The 21542-nt window shown below is 38.5% G+C and overlaps 2 protein-coding genes across 3 annotated transcripts; both read left to right on the top strand.

The window, feature by feature from the left end:
• Nucleotides 1-3171: 3171 nt before the first annotated feature.
• On the top strand, nt 3172-10661 carry LOC108238920 (cytokine receptor common subunit gamma). The gene is made up of 8 exons (XM_025007027.2): nt 3172-3320; nt 4948-5038; nt 5488-5660; nt 5829-5977; nt 6072-6237; nt 6338-6440; nt 7860-7920; nt 8514-10661. Exons 1-8 carry the CDS (start codon nt 3257-3259, stop codon nt 8736-8738), a joined length of 1032 nt encoding a protein of 343 aa, XP_024862795.1. The 5' UTR covers nt 3172-3256; the 3' UTR covers nt 8739-10661.
• A 1853-nt stretch (nt 10662-12514) lies between these two features.
• On the top strand, nt 12515-20100 carry snx12 (sorting nexin 12). 2 transcript variants are annotated; one of them, XM_017421386.3, is made up of 6 exons: nt 12519-12878; nt 14982-15077; nt 15293-15417; nt 15786-15876; nt 16369-16379; nt 19263-20100. In XM_017421386.3, exons 1-5 carry the CDS (start codon nt 12714-12716, stop codon nt 16372-16374), a joined length of 483 nt encoding a protein of 160 aa, XP_017276875.1. In that variant the 5' UTR covers nt 12519-12713; the 3' UTR covers nt 16375-16379; nt 19263-20100. The 2 variants fall into 2 exon arrangements, with proteins under 2 accessions (XP_017276874.1, XP_017276875.1); XM_017421385.3 differs by lacking the exons at nt 16369-16379; nt 19263-20100 and having other exon boundaries at nt 12515-12878; nt 15786-15888.
• Nucleotides 20101-21542: the final 1442 nt, after the last annotated feature.

Raw genomic sequence — 21542 nt, forward strand, 5'->3', positions numbered from 1 at the left:
GGAGGAGCTGGCCCAAGTGGCTGGGGAGAGGGAAGTCTGGGTCTCCCTGCTTAGGCTGCTGCCCCCACGACCCGACCCCGGATAAGCGGAAGAGAATGGATGGATGGATGGATGGATCTAGCAGCTTTTTAATAAGCTGGCAGGTCTAAGTTTTTAACTTTTCCTTTCACATGGTAATATCTTTAATCTTTCAATAAAAGAAAAAAAGACATGCTCTATATTTACTCATTAATTTAACTGTAGTTGCAGTTAATGTAGGTGGGATTAGCACCGACAGCAGCTGTAGCTGATGTTATATTTCAGTAACCAGAACTCCATGTCTGTTTGATGTTTGAAAAATAAGATAATTATTGATGTTGTGATCCATCCATCCATCCATCCATCCATCCATCCATCCATCCATCCATCCATCTTCTTTACCCACTTCTCCTCTCCGGGTCGCAGGAAGCTGGTGCTTATCTCCAGCAGTCACTGTGTAAGAGGTGGTGGACACAGTAGACAGGTCTTGTTCTTGTCATGCTGGCCTGTATTTTTTCTTGCACTCTGTTAATTTTCTTGGCACCAATCTTTGCTTCCAGTAACTAATCATGGGCCCCATTAACGCCAGCTTCCTACAGTTTACTTACCATGTAAACCAGTCTCAACAAATGCCACGAGCACACATGTTCTGCACAACAACTTATCCTGCTTGAAGAAAAGTGTTGCCAGGACCCAAATGTAACATTTTGTTTCCTTGTGTTATATTTCACTCTTTTCTTAAAGGTGATAATGTTATTATTGATTGGTAAATATCCCCAACCCTCTCTTTTTTTCTTAGTGTCTGGGATATATTAATACAACATGTGCATTTTGTTTATTCATTTTTATTTTAATTGGGTGTTTTGTCTGGTTTGAATTTCCTTTTACATATTACAAGAACTTTGTGAAGCAACACAGACAAGACGTTTTAATTATGAAACATAGAAATGACTCAAGAACATATTGTTTAGGGGGGGACTTAAAAATGCATTTGTCAGCTTCTCTAGAAATTAACAAAGACGGATAGAAAAAAAAAGCTGTGGCATCAGAGATGAAATCGTAAACATTTGCCACAGAAATGGGAGCATATTTTACCTGGTGTGAACTGGTAATACTGGTAATTAGGGTTCGGTAAAAGTAGAATTGTCTGTGTTGTACGATTTCTTACACACACCATTCTATAATCCAGTTATGATTTGTGTAAAATTAAAACGTAATTTACTTTCCTCATTTGAACATATGGGCCTTTTAAACACATCAGGTTTTCAACCATAACTGCCATATTTGGCTTTCACCCATGCATACTGAGAACAGACAAAAAGCCACACATCAGTTGTGTCTGTGCAGCTTCTGACAGAAAAACAAAAACCCACTAAATGTTCTTTTGGTGCCACAAACGCAAACTTATCAGATATGTGATGCTTCCGTCACAAAAATAAACGTGGTTGGTAACTCTCATGTTTACTTATAGAGCTTTTCTTCATGCAGCTGATACATTAAACCTTTTGCACATGCTTAAATATACTGTTGGGAATCAAGTATTTAATCCTTTCAGAGGAATTTCACCTCACTACTTTGTTTCCCTCATCGAAACTTTGAGTCTCGGACCAGAGGTTCAATCATGAATCACACATTTATTAAACATTCAGCCGAATGTAGACAGACAACTCACCAAACCCCCTTCACACACGCCAAAATCACAAGTTGTGTCTGGGGTGGTTCCCCTTTTCTTTTATACTATAAACCGCGGCCAAGACTAGGGTCTCTGCACACAAACAGCTGCAGCAGCTTGTTTTTCCATCTCACTCGCCCCTGTTATGATGTCCTGGAGCCTTCAGCCTTCCTCACCCCACAGACACAGCTTTTCTTTCGTAATTCTGCCCCATTCGCTTTCAGTTAATTAGGCACATATGTTTTATTTTAATAATTAGTTTGTTCGTTTTATTTTATCATAAGCATTTATAAGTAACATCATTTAGCAATCATTACACTTCACAATACCTAACTAAAACTTGGTGATTTGTCTTTACTCTGTTGAATTTCCATGTAAAATGTGAATCTGAGGTCAAACTGATACAACTCTCTGATCCTGACAGCCTGATGCTTTGGGTGACACCTACATTGACATGAATGAATGATCTAAATCTTCCATTAGTCATCTCTTCAGCAGATATTTTCTGGTTCTGGTGGTAGAAACTGTCTCACCCCATGAGGTTGCTTTGCTCAGTCCTAAATGCACACGTTTACCCTGCTAACAAATACTTGGGTACTTCCTTTCATTTTGATTGTATTGTATTTGAAATTCTGCTATCAACTGCTATATTACACTTGTTCAAATTATAACAAGTTTTCCGTCTTTAAGAATCAACTTTAACAGCATTAGATATTAAAGCTGCCATCTTAACTTTTAATTTAATGTTCTTGACAAAATACAGACTACATAGGAGGTATAAACAACCTCTTATCAGTATATATAATTGCAGTATAATGTTACATACAAATATTTGCACTATTCACTCACGCGCTGGAAGCCGAATACATTTTACTTAACATGAAAGAACTGTTTTCACATTTTGTCACACCACACATATAAAGGTTAAACTGTCAGAAAACGACTGAGGCTTTTCACATTACCATCATCTGGCTTAAAAAAAAAATCTAGATCTTTATCAGAACCTGAAACTTCAAGTTTGATTTTATCAGCATTAGGTCTGAAGGTGGCAGATGAAAAGCTAAACAGAATCAGAATCTGAAATCATTAGGCATCACCCTCGACCCATGAGGTGTCCGGCTGTGCAGTTTGACCTTCCTTCTTTACACGGTTGCAGAGTTTAGAGCACAGGATCACCTGTAAATTTGACCTTTGACCAGATCACCTCCAAAAACAAACAAATAAACAAACAGATGCTGCCGAAAAATATAACCTCCTAGGCAGAGGTAAAAACAACTGTATCAAGGGTGTTTGTTTACTAGAAAGTAGGACTATGTGAAAGTTAGATAAATTCATTCAACTGAAAGGTGCCGCAAGTAAACTAATTACTCAGCTACCAACAGAAAAAACAGAAAGGGACACAAAACACCTTACCACAGACGTCAGTATGTCAGAGTCACACACTGTTGCTCCCCAGTATTGATCTTGCAGACAGAAAACTAAAAGCCACAATGGGGAAGTCTGAGCAGAAGTCAAGCATAAAAGAAGAACCTCACTAAACGGTGAATTCAGAGTTTGTCCGCTACGATGACGACTCAGCTCCTTCTGCTGCTCTGTCTGATTGGACAAGTGTTGGCCAAAAACCCTCCTGGTAAGAGCATAAATGATCTAATAGATCATAAATTTGGTTTTATATTATTAATAATAACTTTTACAGTCACCTTGGATGTGTCTGAACTGTTTCATAATCTTTTGAATCGAGCTGTTATGGTAGCTGATATTTGTGACAAATATTATTATAATAAATAAAACTTATTTAAATTTTATCATCTTTAACCTGATTTTATGTTAACATGTTAACTAACTTGTGTTAACACGTTCCATTTCTGCCATCACTACAAGAAACATGTAGGGATCGGATACATGGTCAGAATCCTAAGTGAGGAGTTTATTTATTTATTTAGAAAAAAGGACCTTTTTAGTCGGGGGAATGTCGGCTGCTTAGGTCCCCATTGGAGTCCGGGGGCAACGCCCTGGTGGGGGGCCCAGGGGGGCAAAGCCCCGGCATTTTAAAGGTTTTAGAAGTTTAAAAACAGTCATTCTGATGGACATAGTCTGCTGAACCAGTGGACTCTTTTAAGTTATGTATAGTTTGGTCTCAAAATGCTAACATATCAAACAACACAGAAATAAGCCTCGGTCACTTTTACCCAAGGAAAAAAATAATGAAGTGCTTCAAATATTTGTTTGAGAGCAGGTTAATGCAGAAATGCTTTAGTATTTGTGGAATTTAAATAATGGTGTCAAAGGATTAGTAGAATTATTTTAGCTAAAAATCTCTGTGAAAATGCACTTAAAAATACTTTTTTTTTCTTTAAATAATTCTATTCTTGAAAAAAATCATGTTTACAAGCAACAGAAATTTTAAATATATATAACCCAACTTTAGGCTGCTCTGTTATTGTCCAGCACAGAAACCTGAAATACCATTTTAAAATCATATTTACTTCATATAACAGGGATTATGAATATATTCATTTCTTAAAATGTTTAAAAGAAATCGCAGACACATAATTACCCAAATACAGAAATATTTTGTGTGCAGTGCTTTGGAAACACAATTTACCAGGTGCGTCATTTGGGGAAATGTATATGTATATCTATAGATAGATAGATAGATAGATAGATAGATAGATAGATAGATAGATAGATAGATAGATAGATAGATAGATAGATAGATAGATAGATAGATAGATAGATGTGTGTGTGTGTGTATGTGTATGTGAAATCATAGTTTTTGTACAAACGTCATGGAAAAAAATATATATCTGTGGCCCACATGAGAGATTTCACAAGTTGCTGCTTCCTTTGACAAGCAAATGGGGGGGCGGGGGGGCGAAAAGTTCCACTCTGAGACTCTGTATTAATAGTGTCAGATAATCCGACAGCTGTTGTTGTGTAAACAAACGGACGAACTTTAACACAGATGTTAGTTTTACTTAAGACCAGCTTTCAGCCAGCCTCTCAGAAAACAACAGCAAATGCTATCATCGAAAACCAAAAATGTATCAAAAGAAAACAAAACTAAACCAATATTAACAAGAAGAACAAAACAACAACCAAAAGAACCGCAGATGATGACAAAAAAGATAACGGAAGAGCTGAGCTGAAAACTTTGGTGCAGGTTGGTGAGAAAGGAATGCTAGTTTCATTTCAATTTGCAGGTATTCACACGTTAGTTCGATATTCATGATGCAAATGTCTTGTGTTTTGGACAGAGGTGAAGTGTGTGATGATGAATTTGGAGAATGTTCACTGCTCCTGGAAACAAAAGCAGACTCCAGAGGTCAATTACACCTTTTCCAGCTGGTTAGTACCTGGTGATAAAAGCATCTTATACTTGAGATAAAAACACAAATTATAATACTTTGCAAACAAAATGAACCATAAAGACCAAGCTTCAAGTTTCTTTTAAATTTAAATGTTCTGAATTTAGAGTTCTCCAAAAGTTACTTGAAGAAAACACTTCAAGAATGTATTTCCATGTGCAGTTACTTGGTGACTCAAACTTGGTTTTCCCCATCAATAAGAAATACTCGTATTAATCACCAAGAAACTTACCAAAACAACTGAAGACATAAAACTGAAAAACAGTTGTTAAAATAAATTCTAACATGTTTATGTAATCTGTTTTATTATTTCATTATAAAACTTACAAGAACTAATATTCTTACCACAGATTAGATAGATTACAACACTAATAAATTACAATTACTGTGGAGCCTTTGTATGAGTACCTAAACCTTCTTTATGCACAGGTTCTTCGGTGATGATGAAACAATCTGTACTGAATACTTGGTAGAAAACAGCATCAACGTTGGATGTTTTCAGCCAACAGAAAATGGCAACGAGAAAAGATTCTTATCATTTTATACAGTCCTGAAACATGGCAGTGAGCCGTATAAGCAGGAACACCAACTTAAAAGTAGAGGTATGTAAGTTTATTACTGAGTGATATAAAATGAAGCTTCACTTTTCATAGCAGTTAAATATTTCTTAAAGAAAAGGTTGGTTTGGTTTGAAAGGATTCCACCTGACAGGTAGAATCTCTGACTAACTTCAGCACATTTTCTGTCCTTTCTGTTTGTGCTGTCTCCAGTCAAGTTAAACCCACCAACCAACCTGTCTGTAAAAAATGGATCTGACTTCAACCTTTGGTTTTACTGGAACCAGACCCGTCTAAACACTTTGAATACTGCCTGTGTGCAGTATGAAGTTCAATACCGAACAAATAACAACAACTGGGAGGTAGGCAACTGGTTTCTTCTTTTTCATAATGCAATACCTATTTTTAATCTTTTAAGTCTTTTATCTCATTTTATCAACTCATTTTATTTTACAGTCCTCTGATGTTGCTCCTAATAGCCAGAGTTACTCCATCAAATATCCCTCCAGCAGCTCCAGATATGAGCTGCAGGTACGAAGCCGAATTACTGACAGCTGTGGAAAGTCAGAAATCTGGAGTGACTGGAGTGAGCCGGTGGTCTGGGGCTCCAATATGAGCCCAGGTAAGTCTCAAACTGTTTGTTACAGTTTGTATTTATGCAGATAAATTAGTGTAAAAGAATTACTGAATAGCTACATCCCTTCTCTTTTTTTCCTTCCCAGATGGAAATATAAATGAGCCGATGGCTGTGTGGCCCCCGGTGCTTTATGCATTGGGGGCCATCACCCTCATCCTGCTGGTCTTGATTTTACTGCGTTACGAAAGGTGGGTATCCCATCATGCTTTGGAGGTTTTAGCAGGAGTTTTTGTTTTTGTCTGTTTGTTTTAGTTTTCATATCGTCACCTTCTTAAAATAACTGCCTAAGTCATTTTTTTTCAAAAATGATTTTTTTGCCTAAATCATCTCAACAATCAACAAATAGTTCATTTTTTTGTGTTTCCTGAAACATGGCAAAAAATGACTTAGGCAATTATTTTAAGAAGGTGACGATATGTCCCTCTTTATATTCTGATCAGTTAAACTCTTCTTCCTGACTCTCTACCAGTTTCCTGCTTCGTTGAGGATTATTCTTATACACTCTTCCACATAACATCTGCCTTCGTATTGCCCCACAGCCAAGTATTTCAATCCTTCCTTCATCTATCTTTGTTGGTTTTAAAGACTATTTGATCATTTCTTCCTTTCCTTTTTTGCTCAGATTTCTTAATCTTTGCACAAGGATCCACCTGAGTCCGACTGTATGCTGTCCAAAGACTCTTTACCAAAGACTGAATCTGTTGGTTGATGTGTCTGGACTGTTTCGTAAAAACATTAAGAAATGACAGGGCTACCATTCCTTGAAGGAATACATATCGCCCATCGCCTAGCGATCTGCAAGCGCTGTGTTGAGATGGGTCTCAGTTACTATCGCAGCTCATTTTTGTCAGATATCTGTAAAAATGACTGTGCTGAAGCCATTTTTGTGTTTGTCGAGGCTGATTAGGTTGAGTCGACTGCCAAAATCTAACAGCTGTAGATGTACATCCAGCTATTCCCTTCTGATATATCCTTTAATACGTGTCCACTGGTTTATGAGATAACTGGTAACAGACAGACAAACACAGGCAATTACATGCTTGCCCTCCTTTCATGGTGATGAACGATAAACAGACAATGGAGATAGATGCTCTGAATTATCCAGGATATTTTAACTAAACAGAACAACACGAGAATCCCCAAAGTCCAAGTCCGCTGGTTCACTTCCACACCATTAGCTGGATTTACATCCAGCAGGTCTGCTTTGTTGGCTTTTTGCATCTTTCTTTACTTTGTTTCATTTTTTCCATATTCCACCTGGCACCTTGTGTTTTGTGTGTTAAGATCTTCACCTCTTTATTGAACTGGTTATATCTTATTTCATTACCCTGAAATTGTTTTTGCATGGAAAAATGAATGTTACCTATCCATTAACATCCTTATCAGTTGAGTAAAAATGCTTAAAGCTACAGTAATTGTAAGTGGTGGGAAAATATTCACAATTATTGACACTTGGATGTGACAAATGAAAGATGAAATTCAGGTCAAATTGTTCCTTCTTACAAACCAATTGTCACTTTTTAGAGACTAACCTCGCTCAGCTGGAGAGCTAAGAAGATAAACCTTTTGATGATATGATTATCAGCATGTTTCTGACTCCCATTCAGGCTCAGAATCATCCTCATCCCTGTTGTTCCCAAACCCTCGCTGAACTCTTCCAACATCGAGGTTTGTACCATCCAGAACCTTCACACAAACTTCCCCTACAAGTATTGATTAGTTAGCTTTCAGACAGTTGTGCTTGTGGTAATATAAGGCTGAACTTATTCAAAAATTGTGTTTTGTCCAACAGTGCATGGGATTCTCATCGTGCTCATGATGATAAACTGAATTTATACTGAGATGAAAAGATGCTATGTTTTTATGTTTCCATGCTGACCTCTTTTTATCTGTAAACAACATTAACCTTTGCTGCTAAATGAGTCACAATGAGCCCTGGCTGCAAAATAAAAACTATTGATTTCTGCTGTAATTGAGATTTTTAACCAAATTAGTTCATAAATACACTGTCTAGCAATCCTAGTAACTAAAATAGCAGATAATCTTCCTACGTTTTAGAACAGGTATGTCTTCACAAATAACCCTTTGTCTTGTAACCCCCATAATTTCCTTTGAAACAGACCATGTTTCTCTGTTGGCTACCATGTCTGTACGAAATGTGAGAAAACCTCACTGATAACTCTGATGTCTACTGTGCAACTATCAGTGAATAATTATCCCAATTTTTCTTCTTTTTTTCCTTTTTAAACGATTGGTTTTAGTTCTCCAAAGGCCTGATGAAAGACGACTTCATAGCCAAGTACACCGAACAGGCGTGCATTGTGAGCGAGGACGCCCACGCCTCACGGTCCAACAGCATCAGCTCCAACTCCTCCGACCTCACCAGAGATCCCAGTGACTCCCCCGTCCTCATCGCTGAGAAGAGCTCAGAGGAGCTGTCTTCTCCTTCAGACGCTCCGTCTGAGGAGGAGCAGGTTTTTGTTTAAGCTCCCTCTCGGTCAAGGCTGGGTTTGTTAAACAATCCAGACTTTACTGTCGGATCTCCCAGTTGACTTTAAAAGTATCAATACCAATATTTAGGATGTCTAAAAGCAGGTGATTTGGAATTTACAGCTAATACAGCATCTAAACCACATTAACGATTTTTTTAGGTGTCTCGCAAACATGTAATTCACACAGGTGAACAAACGCTCCCGCCAGCAAACAGAGAGAGCAAAAAAAAAAACAACAACATTGTGTCCCCCCCAAAAACCTGCAAAGCAAGAAGCAAGAATATCTCCATTTTTTTAAATGTGCTGAAAGTCGCTCTGATGGCAGCACTTTCTCTGCTGCGGGGAGCACCAGGAGGAGCTCTCCCACTCCTGGTTCACCTGAAGAAGGTCCAAGAACAGAAAGGAGCCCAAGAGCTTCATGCCCTGCCCTTGACCAGCAAAAATCCAGGTATCACCGATAAAAAGGTTTTGACCTGGCTTGGCTGGCTGAGGGGAAATACTCCCCCTGGCTGTATAAGACTGAGCTTGGTAAGCAATGGATGGATGGATGGATGGATGAATAAGATAGATAAGATAGATAGATTTTTTTCCCACATATGAATGTTCTGTCCACTATATAGACAGCATAAACAGGCTGAAAAAATAACAATGGACAAAAAAAACTTGTTGAAGCCTGTTTTTTTTTTGTTTTGTTTCTTGCCGTATGCCCCCCTCCCCCTAAGACCAGTTGCCTAGGCGAAACACTGCATGTCATATTATTACACATCAGTACCTTAGGGCTATCACAAGTGTTGTGTAGATTTAATCTCACTCATCTTTATTTTTTTTCCAGAGCAGCTTCTTCTCTTCCAATATTTGTGTAATTTGTAAGAAAGACAATCTGTTGAAAACATTAAAGTTAGAGTTTTTTAGCCTTTCTGTAACATTTGAGATGCAAAGCAAGAGTTACACAAACCTGAGCTTCTTCGTTGTGTTAATTTTCCACCAGTTGAGATTACGCTGAATGTACATAGCTTTATTATTCCACTTAATTATACTCAGATATTTACTTATGGGCTGTAAAAATGTGAGCAGACTGAGACAACATTAGACTCCAGCGTGCAGATAAATATACCATCGTATTGACAAAATGAACTTTTTGTTTCCAATTTATGACTTTCTTTTTTACCGTATATTTGTAATATTTGACCTCTGCCGAGGACATGCATGTTTTCGGTAGCTTGTGTTTGTCTGGGCATGAGATTACTTAAAAAGTAACGATTCTGATGACATTTTCAAGAAATGCTGAGGCACCATTGTGATGTTATTGGTCCCATAATGTCATCACAGTGATAATGGGTCTTGGCGGAGGTTTGTGCTTCTGGTTTTAACCGTGTTCGATGTTTATGATTCTGGTGTCACTTTTTAAAAGTGGAGTTCAGTACCGTGTGTCTAAGGAAAAAAAACACAGGGAGGTCACAGATGATTTAAAGGCCTTAACTTCCTGTTGTGGAAGCAAAACCACAAACCATTCAGAAAGGAGCTTCTATTCCATGTTTTGGTACACCTTACAGATGTTACTCAGTTTTTTAAAAGCTTTTGTACATTATGTCTCATTTTTGTGACTTTTCTTTATCTTTCTATTGGTCTTTTTGGCCAACATTTATTTGTTATCGTTTTGTGGTCGTTTTTTATGTGTTTACTCTCTTTGGTTGTTCTGTACGACTACGGAGCCCCAAAAGAGCCATGATGGGAAAATTATAGTTATGGTAAGATTAACCGGTTTGCATCGATCCTCGGATATGCGCATGTGCGACATGAATGCATCGGTAAGGCAGCTTCGGATTTCTGCAATTTAGAAGGAAAATACTCAATTTTACCTCATTGTAGCGATTAAATTATGTATCAATGCAAAAATATAACAAATTATTGACCAAACAGCGTTTCCTGTCATTTGTCATTCAAACATCAAATTAATTGTCAAACCACAAGTTTTGACATCAATTTTTTTCATTTTGTTTAGTTATAAAAAACTGGAAAATTATAGTTTTAAACCAGGAACAATACAAATGTAACATTTTGTTTCCTTGTGTTATATTTCACTCTTTTCTTAAAGGTGATAATGTTAAAAGTGATTGGTAAATATCCCCAACCCTCGTTTTGAACATATGGGCCTTTTAAACACGTCAGGTTTTCAACCATAACTGCCATATTTGGCTTTCACCCATGCATACTGAGAACAGACAAAAAGCCACACATCAGTTGTGTCTGTGCAGCTTCTGACAGAAAAACAAAAACCCACTAAATGTTCTTTTGGTGCCACAAACGCAAACTTATCAGATATGTGATGCTTGCATCACAAAAATAAAAAATAAACGTGGTTGGTAAGGCTCGTGTTTACTTATAGAGCTTTTCTTCATGCAGCTGATACATTAAACCTTTTGCAAATGCTTAATTATACTGTCGGGCAACAAGTATTTAATCTTTTCAGAGGAATTTCACCTCACTACTTTGTTTCCCTCATCATAACTTTGTTGTTGCAGAAAAGACGGACACACAAATGAGTCTCAAACCAGAGGTTCAACCATTAATCACACATTTATTAAACATTCAACCGAATGGAGACAGACAACTCAGCTAAAGGTAACACCATTTTAGCAATCAAAGTTTAATTATACTTCACAATACCTAACTAAAACTTGGTGATTTGTCTTTACTCTGTTGAATTTCCATGTAAAATGTGAATCTGAGGTCAAACTGATTCAACTCTCTGATCCTGACAGCCTGATGCTTCGAGTGACACCTACATTGACATGAATGAATGAATGAATGAATGAATGAATGAATGAATGAATGAATGAATGATCTAAATCTTCCATTAGTCATCTCTTCAGCAGATATTTTCTGGTTCTGGTGGTAGAAACTGTCTCACCCCATGAGGTTGCTTTGCTCAGTCCTAAATGCACACGTTTACCCTGCTAACAAATACTTGGGTACTTCCTTTCATTTTGATTGTATTGTATTTGAAATTCTGCTATCAACTGCTATATTACACTTGTTCAAATGATAACAAGTTTTCCATCCTTAAGAATCAACTTTAACAGTATTAGATATTAAAGCTGCTATCTTAACTATTTAATTTATTGTTCTTGGCAAAATACAGACTACATACAGACTTCCCATCCCTAGAAAAAGAAACAGTTCTGTGTTCTCTCGCATTAAACTACGTTTTTGACAGGTGTCTCGCCGAGGTCGTTGTCCCCCACCTACCTTCTAGTTTCTGTCAGGGAAGGAGGAATCAAGTTCAGACTTCCTGGAGTTAGGAGACGTGATGTGAAGCATCTTTGCAGCAAAAGACTGAGACCTCATGGGCCACTGTCCTGAAAGTTTTAGTTGTTTCCTGCCCCAACATACCTAATTGAAATGGTTTAAATACCTCATCGTCAAATCATCATGTTCTCCAGAAACAAGTCCACAAGTCAGCCATTTAAATCAGGTGTTTTAAAGCAAGAACATCTGAAACATGCAGGAGAGCAGACACATATGTGTTAGTCTAACTATTACAAGGGAACGCAATATTTATTTTCCGACATGGCCCTTGCGGGGCCCCGTACATACCTCATTCAAACATAATAAAAAGGACAAAGGGCCTTCTGGCACCAAAAAAAAAAAAAAAAAACCCTTCATACCTGAGTGTGTTCCTGCTGATCGTCTTACCTGTTCACAAATGAAGTGACTCATGATATCAGCCCAGTGTCCGTTAGGGGGAGCGCAGGGCTTCCAGCTCAGCACGAAACTGATTGAGCGCATTTCCAGATTCAAGAAGGGCAGGGCGCAGGGCGGCTGGCCCCGCAAGAAAAGAGAGCTACTTCCCAGGTTGTTTGTCGCCTTCAGATGAGATTGAAGGGTTCGCGTTGCATTTAGTCGGCTCGACGCTCGTTCTCCGTTGCTCATCTAAATTTTACAGGTGGGGGGCAAAGAGGAAAAAAAATGACAGATCCTGTAGTAGCAGATACCCGCCGGTTGAATTCCAAGCCCCAGGATCTGACGGATGCTTACGGCCCCCCGAGCAATTTCCTGGAAATAGACGTTTACGATCCACAGATCGTGGGAGTTGGACGGAACCGTTACACAACTTATGAAGTTCGCATGAGGGTAGGTGTCGAAGCACGAAACCCCCGAAACGCGCTACAGCGGAATTAGCTTCGTTCGCTAAGCTAGCTGCTAGCACGCTTAGCCGCTAACACTTAGAGTCCGCGCCCGGAAGACGCGGCTGTGACGCTGACGGCGGCCGCCCGAGGTGACTCGAGGCGGCGCGCGACTAAAACTCAGAGGCCGGTGTTTTGTCTGCGGCCTGGCTTGTTGTTCGCCCGGAGAGCGGCTGATGCTGTTAGCAGGGTAGAAGTTTCCTGAACGTACACGATGAAAGCGGACTCGTATCAATCCACTCGAGTACAACACTGCAGTTGAGTGTCTTTTAGACCAGAGCTGTGTGTTTATTTAACTTAAATTGCTTAAAGTAAAACACGTTTAGAGACTTAAAAGAAATTAGGAGTTCAAACAAACAACAACAGGAAGCTAACTGCTAACTTAAGTAGCACTTAAGGAATAACTAGTCTACCATGGTCTTGCCTTTTATGAATGAAATGGATATTTACATGCTAAACTAACGCGTTGTATTGAAATATATGGTGATTTTATGTAAAGGGGGGAAACAAGGCGTTTAAAGCTTAATAAGGCCACTGATTAAAATCCCTGTTGTTGATGACTAAATGCATCAGCTTTAAGAAGAAGAAAAAACACTCATACCACACTTCCTTGTGCAGTTAAGATTGTAAAAGTGTGACACTGAAAATTCACAAACACAGCAACATTTCCAGACCACATAAGGAACCTGATGCTGACGCTGTATTTGCGTAATTTGCAAGTTATCAGGCCTGTCTCCTTCATTTTGTGGAGCAGCTGCCTGAGAGTTTCCCCCTCTTTACTATGAGTTACTCTCTGCTGGGTGGAGAAAGATCCAATTAAAGCCATCCCAGTCCAACCAGCCATCCCTGACTGGGAAGCTTTGTGTCTAATTACAGCTCTCAGCATATGTTCTGTCTACAAACAGGGGAACCCTTTTGCATGTACGGGGTGATCGATCTGTAAACACTAAAAACACACCACATGGCTGAATTAATGCACCGAAGAGTGTTTGTTGATTATTTTTGGACATGGGCTCCAAAAGCAGCAAACTTTAAACTAAAGGAAAGGTGCATTTTTCGCATGCTGGTGTTGGGGACACGTTTCAGAGTGTATGAAGTTGAAAATTCTCAGTTAAAAATGAGACAAAGTGTGACTTGAAAGTAGCACTGGCTACATCTGTGACAACCTGTAATCTTACAATCGAGCACATCTGCGTTAATTAGTAGGTCAAAAAGTACATGAATGTTTTTGGTGTTGCATTTTAAGCAAACTGTCGATAATTCAACAGTTTTTCTTCAGATATTTGAGCCGAGACGTGTGCCGCTGCCAAATCGGCTCGCCGATGATCCCTCTTTGACTTTCATCACTGCAGAGGGGGGGGGGAGCGTGTACTGTGACAGTACAGCTGAGCTCACCCATGACTGCAGTTTCCACTTTGTACTCCTTTTCGAAATAAACTGCGATGGCAGAAATGTACATGGTGGTGAGTGCCGTGTCAAATAAAGCACCATCAGGAAACATCTTAGCACGTCAGCGTTCGTTTTAAAATAAATGAATAAAACTGCTGTGACAGACACAATAATTCTTCAAATTTACCCATTTTAAAGACTCCAAATATTATAAAATCACTGCCCATCCTTAATGGATGCTGCATACTTTGTACTTTTGCAGTTTTTGGCAGTAATCTATAAAACTATAATCTACTCATCTGGTTAGAATTTGGTTCAGATTAGGGCTAGGATCACTAAGTAAGTGCAATAAATTAAAGAGTAAATGGAAATTAAGATAGAGGATCGATAATCCAAAGTTACAGGAAACCATTTTTGTTTAAGGGTTGAAATTTTGTTAAGATTACAGGTTATGGGAATAAACGAGCAGAAATACAATGGTAAGTGCATAAGTATGAAATGGTAACTCCTGGGCACCACAGCAAAAGAACAATACGACCTTTAGCCTAAGTAAATCAGCACCAGATATAACCTCAGAGATCGAATATTTGTCTTTTAGTCTGAATATTTTCCTGCTGCTCAGGAGGCTGTGTGCTCAGATTTGTTTCTTTTCTCCACATAGACAAACCTTCCTATCTTCAAATTGAAGGACTCTTGTGTGAGGAGAAGATACAGTGACTTTGAATGGTTAAAGAATGAGCTGGAAAGAGACAGTAAGGTGAGTAAACAGTAATCTCATGCAGGTTAATAACCAGGAGGCTGGCTGAGTAAGCATGTAGTTGTAATTACCTGGCCTGTGATTTTATCTCTTACGTTTGGCCCTCTTATTAGTGGAAACATTTGCTGTTTTGACCCTGTAGCTGTTAGATTTTAAATTCTTCTCAATTACTTTGGTTGTTGTTGTTGTTTACAACCCCCTTTCATCACATTCAGATTGTAGTACCGCCTTTGCCGGGCAAAGCCCTGAAGAGACAGTTGCCATTCCGTAGTGATGAGGGCCTTTTTGAGGAGTCCTTCATTGAGGAGCGGCGATCGGGCCTGGAGCAGTTCATCAACAGGTCAGCCAGCTTCACATCCTCTAAACTAAGAATATCTGCTTGGGCTCTGTAGTGTGCTGCGGGAGAGGGAGGGAAAGGACAGCACTACAGGACTACTTTGTTGTTGTTAAATCTGGTTAAATTCCTTGTGTTAGCTCCAGATTTCTTTAGATGGAGAGAAAATGTCAAAACAGAATTTTAGATATTCACCAGAGTTAGTCTGTCTGGGTCCACACACAGCCTTGATGCTCTGTGGTGAAGAACCACTGTATCTAACTAAACTTTTCATGTGATCTTCCATGAAAAGTAGTTTTTAATGAGCTGAGTTTCACTTCTTTCTTTTTTTGCCATCGGTCTGTGTGTGTGTGCGTGTGTGTGTGTGTCTGTAGAATTGCAGGTCACCCCCTGGCCCAGAACGAGCGCTGTCTTCACATGTTTCTGCAAGAGGAAACCATTGACCGTAACTACATTCCAGGAAAAGTACGACACTAGCCTTACGAGGGAAATGGTGGGGGTGAAGCAGTGGGTGGGGGGGGTGTAGACCGGACTGCCTCTTGCTTTTAGCTTCCCTCACGACTTCTCTGTCTGTCTGTCTCTCTTTCTGCTTTATTTGCCTCCTCTTTTCACTCTGTATATTATTATTATTATTATTACTATTGCAACATTTTTCTTGGCATTTCTTCTGCTACAACGTTTCAGACAACATTCCCAGTCGTAGCCATTGTATCAGGAATATTTGTCTCTTAATTACAACTCTTGAAGAGTAAATTATTGTCGCGATACAGTGAGACGTTTCTCAGTAAGTGTCACATATTCGTGGTTGTAATATAATGTGAATAAAGTAGAACGATGTCTAAATGTGTGTGCCGGGGCTAATGTCTACCTTAGGGGTGCATGCAGATTGTTAATGAGAATTCTGATCTTGTTTTGTTCTCTTTTTTTATTGTGTTTTTGTTTGTTTGTTTGTTTTAGGTATGAATGAAGTAAGTTTGCTTTATTTTATTCTGTCTATAAGAGCTTTCGGAAAGTTAAAGGTGGTTGCATGGGTGCTCTAATCACTAAAGGCGATAGTTCACAGATAACTGAGTGATATAATGCTAAATATATACATTTTGAAAGCGATTTGACTGCAGTGGTTCAATTTGTCATCTAAATATACCTCCCATATGTGCATTAGAACCATTAAAGGGATAGTACAATTCTTCTGGTGTGGCGTTCTGAGAAGAAATTATGAGCAATTGATATCTTACCTGCTGTAGATGGCTCTTTGAACAACCTCTGTTTGGAGAAATGGTTTCATTCTAATTTTAAATATACAAACATTGTGGCAGAAATGTTTAGATAGTCCTGCCTCAGGTTATGATGAAGTGCTACAGCTAGCTGTCCATGTAAATAAATGTGCAGTGTGAAATTGACAGCCATGTAAGATTTTATCAAAATTGAGTTTGTGTGAAAACAGTGAATCTTTTACACTGGTGGTGCTTTAAGACTCGGACCTACTCGGACTAGCCATTAGCTTGTTAACTTGCTCAGAATAAACGCCTATTTCTCCATACTAAGGCTATTTAAAAGAGCTATCTACAGCAGGTAAGATATTAATCGTTTATATATACAGAACCCCAAGTCAAAAGATCTGAACCGTCACTTTAATCTCTCCCAAATAAGATGAAGTAATTAAGGTGTGCTGCAAAAGAAAAGAAATATTCTGCAATCCAGTTTTAGCACAACTTCACAGCAGGCTGATAAAATCATTTAAATCAACTTTTAAAAACAATTTGGTGTTCTGAAGTTTCTCACCTGTCACATAATCTGGCTTGCAGTTCAGAGTCCAGTAACATAAGACATGTTAAAAAAGACAAACCGTCCCTTTTTTCTGCTGTTATGTGAACTATTGTTTTATGGGGAACCACGTTCTGTACATCACCTCTAACAGGAGCTCTTTTGAAGCATTCCTCCTCAGACTAATACAGACACGTGCTCATAATCAGTTGCACTAATCCTTGCCTGCATGGCACACTTGCATGCTTTCTCTATTATTGTTTTGTCTTGCTGGGATATTTCCTCTGCATCATTTGATCACCATTATATATTTCGCCCCGTCTGCTGATTCAGATCGGGGACGTTTTCAGACATGGATGTATTGTGCAAAAAAAAAAAAAACTAAATTTACCATTATGTAATAATAATCTGTACATTTATGTTCACTTTACACCTTACATCTAAGTCTGCTGGCAGGACTTTCCTGTCAACATCTACAGTTCATTAGGCACAGTTTGTCTAAAGAACTAAGAATATGATGTCCTTACATGTAACAACCACTATTTATAATATATTGTTTTTTGTTTGTTTTTTTCAATTTTCTGTTTATTAATTAAATTAAAGTCTCCATTTGGAAAAAGAATGGGGAAAAAATGCAATGCATGATGCGTAATGTTGAAATTTGTTGCTCAGCAGCCACTCAAATAGAAACACACTAGAATGGCCATGAGACTTGTGTCCGCCATCTTGCTAGGTGCTATGTCTATCATTGTGTACTGTATACATGTTGGTGCTACCTTGTGCGTGCTGTATGCTGTCAGCAGCCTAAAGATGGATAGAAATAGCCTCATTTTACTTACATATTGTTAATGTTGTGAAAACTGGATGATAGTTTTCTCTAACGAGCCTCCCAAAAAGCCCAGTCAAGCATTAGCAGCAGTAAAAACCCAAATTCAACATCCTAACATGACAAAATTACCAATTACATAACTGCTCTTGAAGTAAATATGTACTTTATGGTCTAACCAGAGCTCTGCTACTAGTGTGTGTAATTAATTGCACTCGGAATAATAACTTAAACTTAAATGATGTAGTTATTTTTGCTCCCCGTATTCCAGGAAACATTTAGGCCTTGAGTTATGTGCATTTCAGTATTTAAACATGGATAACTGAGCTTTTATCTGGCTATACACTACCCATTTTATAGGTAAATATTCAACAGGTTTGTAGACAAATAGCTAATTTTTTTCAGCTAGCTGGTATGCCTACACTCAGTGCCTTCCTTTACAGTAATTAGAACAGTATGGTCTAGAGAGAGAGACTACCTCTATTATGTTAAGAATACCATGTATTATATTAGTACATCCATTGAAAAAAAGGTAAATGTTCTGATAAATATGTTTGATAACTAATGCAAAACATTGGGCTTCTTGGCAGTGTTTAGTTCTTCCCCTCGTATTCACAGTCTTCTGCCAGGACGCCACGTAGCACCTACCAAAATGGCGGCACACATTCTCTCCAGGACAGCAGTAGGCTGCACTGTGGCTGGCCGTTCCAGCGAGTCTCTGTTTCAGTGGTCAGCAGTCCCACAGCTCACATTGGGGGGGGGTTCAGGTTTTGATTTAAAACACTGCATGTGGTCCTTTTGTAACGTAAAAGCTCCTCTTAGAGCTGCACAGTTTGTTTCCTGCTGCCTGTCTTTTTTTTTTTTTTCTTCTTTTAATAAGCTCCTGGGTACTTTAAAGCTAAAGAAAATAGCTGGATTTGTCTTGGGCAATGCTTACATGCTCGTATATATAAGAGAACTGCAGGAGTCAGCATGTCCGGTGTTATTCCACGGCTCTTGGGTAATATTTGTGGTAACTTAAAACAAGAGTACAGCTAATATGGAGGGCCCTCGTGTAAACTGTTAAAGCCCAGGCAACGGCTACACCTGATAGAAAAATAAACCCACAATGCACTGCTTAATCAGAGGCAATCTGGGGAAGATGTGAAGCTGCTGAGCTGTATGGACACGCTCTCGTTTTGTGATATTTTTTGTGTGTGTGATCACCAAGGAGTGTTGGTGTTTACGTCTCACGCCCTGTTTTTCTCTTTTTCTCACAAAGACAACAGAGACAGCTGCATCTACATTTATTTCTACGTCACGTAATTCTAAAGCTGATGGGAACGTCAAAGTGCAAATTATCTACAGCATTCTGGAGAAACACTGCTCCGTAAAACTAAAGTCCAATGTAAAAAAAAAAGAAAAAAGCTCATGTTGTGTCTTTATTTGGTCATTCAACATCCTGCCTGTACATTATTATTATTTTTTTGTCATCAGTTAAGAAATCAAACTGCTAATTATATATTTTAGTCATGCCATGATTTATTAAACGATGATCATTATGCCTTTCTGTATATTTTTCAAAGGATTAGTTTGAAAGGAGTATAATTATCTGCTTTCTTTGTTGTTTTTGTTCGCTAGAAAAGAGCGTGATTGTTTTCATGGTACACATCCCAAAGTTGAGCAACATGTAGCATCCTGAAAGAAAAAAAAAAAGACGGCAACTCATCATTCCAGTCAGTATGTTTTTTCTTTTTGAAGTTTACGTTCTGTCAGTGCTGTTCCTCTGGATTGCTTATTTTAGCGACTCTGTTACTCAATCATTGTTTCCCCGTTGGACCCAGACAAATCGAATAGTTGGAATGATAGTCAGCATGTCTCAGCACTGTGATGAACAGTCCGTCACAACCGGTTGCTCCTGGTTCAGATGCATATTCGTTGTTTTGTTGGGGGTACATAAGATGCATAACATAAGATTTAATATGTGCTTTTCTTTTGTCATTTAATGCTTTACTGATATTGTAAAGTGTAATACTACATGCTGTCACTACAGTTCCACTTTGGATGGCGAGGATCTTCCTCGTTCAATCAGCCCACCAATAAATTTTCTGCTGCCTGCTGCTTCCTGTCTCTTTTCAGCCTCGGGGAGGAGGGGGTAAAAATTAAATTAAGTCACTTTTTTCAGTTTGTGGTTTTCGTCTGTCACTAAGGATCAGGATAGTCCAAGCAGCTGACCAAGAAGCTACAAAAAGAAGAGGGTTTTAATGTTTTAGATGAAAACGTTTGATTAGAAACAGATGGCTGTAATGTGGGACGGTGGTCGGCACACGTTGCCTCACAATCACTTCGGCTGGTGACTTTCTGAGTGGAGTTTGGATGTTTTCTCGATTCAAATGTTGATTTCTTTTCTACCCGATACTCTGCTTTGCTCAGCAGGGTTAAGTCGATGTGGAAAATGACTAAAACTGTCAGGAATACTTCAATATTTTTGAGTTGCAGGCATGTTGACAGGTTACGTATGATGTTAAAAGAAAAAAAAAAGCATATTGTTGCCACGTTTTTAGGTTTATATCTTACTTTAGGAAGCATCCCATTATGTTCATGTTTAATATCTACCTTTCACAAAGTTAATAAAATAAAAAGAAGCTTTTGTAAATTGTTTTTGGTTACAGGTTGTGCCTATTTTGCTAAACCGATTTTAATGTTTTGATTTACTGTATCTTAATTTGAATTCAGAGCTAATCTTTTTCATGTAAAGCGGTTCTTTAAGTGGAGTTATTTAGACGTGAAGCTACTAAATTATTACTATTATGCGGTCTTATTTTTTTATATTTCAAACTGGGTACCTTCAGTCATCTTTAATTCCAATTCTCAAACGTTTCAGTGAAATTGAACAGTAATTATAGACTTTTGATCGACATTGGGTTTTTCAGAAAAAACAAAATATGTGGAGAAAGTAACAAACAGCTGAGAGTTGGATTGCTGTTGTATAACTTTTTGTATAAATGACAGAAACGTTAAGCCAAACAATTCTGCTTTTCGGTAACAGAAATTACACAACTTCCTCTTTCCTGATGCTACGACTGCTGAATAGTTCTCACTTGCTTCACTTTCACACATTTGCAAGATCTTATTTGCAGATTAATACCAAAGCCCTAAAAACAGACTGCAGCGTAAGAACAGAAGTGACCCACAGAATAAGGCAGACGGGTCATAATGAGCGCCGGTTGTTTGACTTCGGCTGGACTTTTCAAGGCCTCTAATCTTCGTCCTGCTGCCGCCGGTCTTCAGGAAACGAGGGGATTAAAACTCGGACCACAGGTGGATTAAACCTTTCCAAGAATAGTGATCTTGTGATGCACATCATGAACTGAATGTGATTACCAATTCAGCATTCACACTGCTGTGTTCCCATTTTACATTTTTCTGTTCGTTCAACCTCTGCATACTTTTAGCTATTCATAGATCAAAATGTTTAGATCATTCAACAGATGGGTGCCATGACTTTTGGTTTTTGTAACTATTATACTTTTTAAAATATTTAACTTCATTTTCAAACATT

This window comes from Kryptolebias marmoratus, linkage group LG13 (genome assembly GCF_001649575.2).
Source record: "Kryptolebias marmoratus isolate JLee-2015 linkage group LG13, ASM164957v2, whole genome shotgun sequence".
Taxonomy (NCBI): Eukaryota; Metazoa; Chordata; class Actinopteri; order Cyprinodontiformes; family Rivulidae; genus Kryptolebias; species Kryptolebias marmoratus.

Coding starts and splice junctions, on each gene's coding strand:
- LOC108238920 (XM_025007027.2), top strand. CDS start 3,257: ATGACGACTCAGCTCCTTCTGCTGCTCTGTCTGATTGGACAAGTGTTG. Junction 5,039..5,487: donor AATTACACCTTTTCCAGCTG/GTTAGTACCTGG, acceptor CTTTATGCACAG/GTTCTTCGGTGATGATGAAA. Junction 6,441..7,859: donor ATTTTACTGCGTTACGAAAG/GTGGGTATCCCA, acceptor ACTCCCATTCAG/GCTCAGAATCATCCTCATCC.
- snx12 (XM_017421385.3), top strand. CDS start 12,714: ATGACAGATCCTGTAGTAGCAGATACCCGCCGGTTGAATTCCAAGCCC. Junction 12,879..14,981: donor CTTATGAAGTTCGCATGAGG/GTAGGTGTCGAA, acceptor TTCTCCACATAG/ACAAACCTTCCTATCTTCAA. Junction 15,418..15,785: donor CTGGAGCAGTTCATCAACAG/GTCAGCCAGCTT, acceptor GTGTGTCTGTAG/AATTGCAGGTCACCCCCTGG.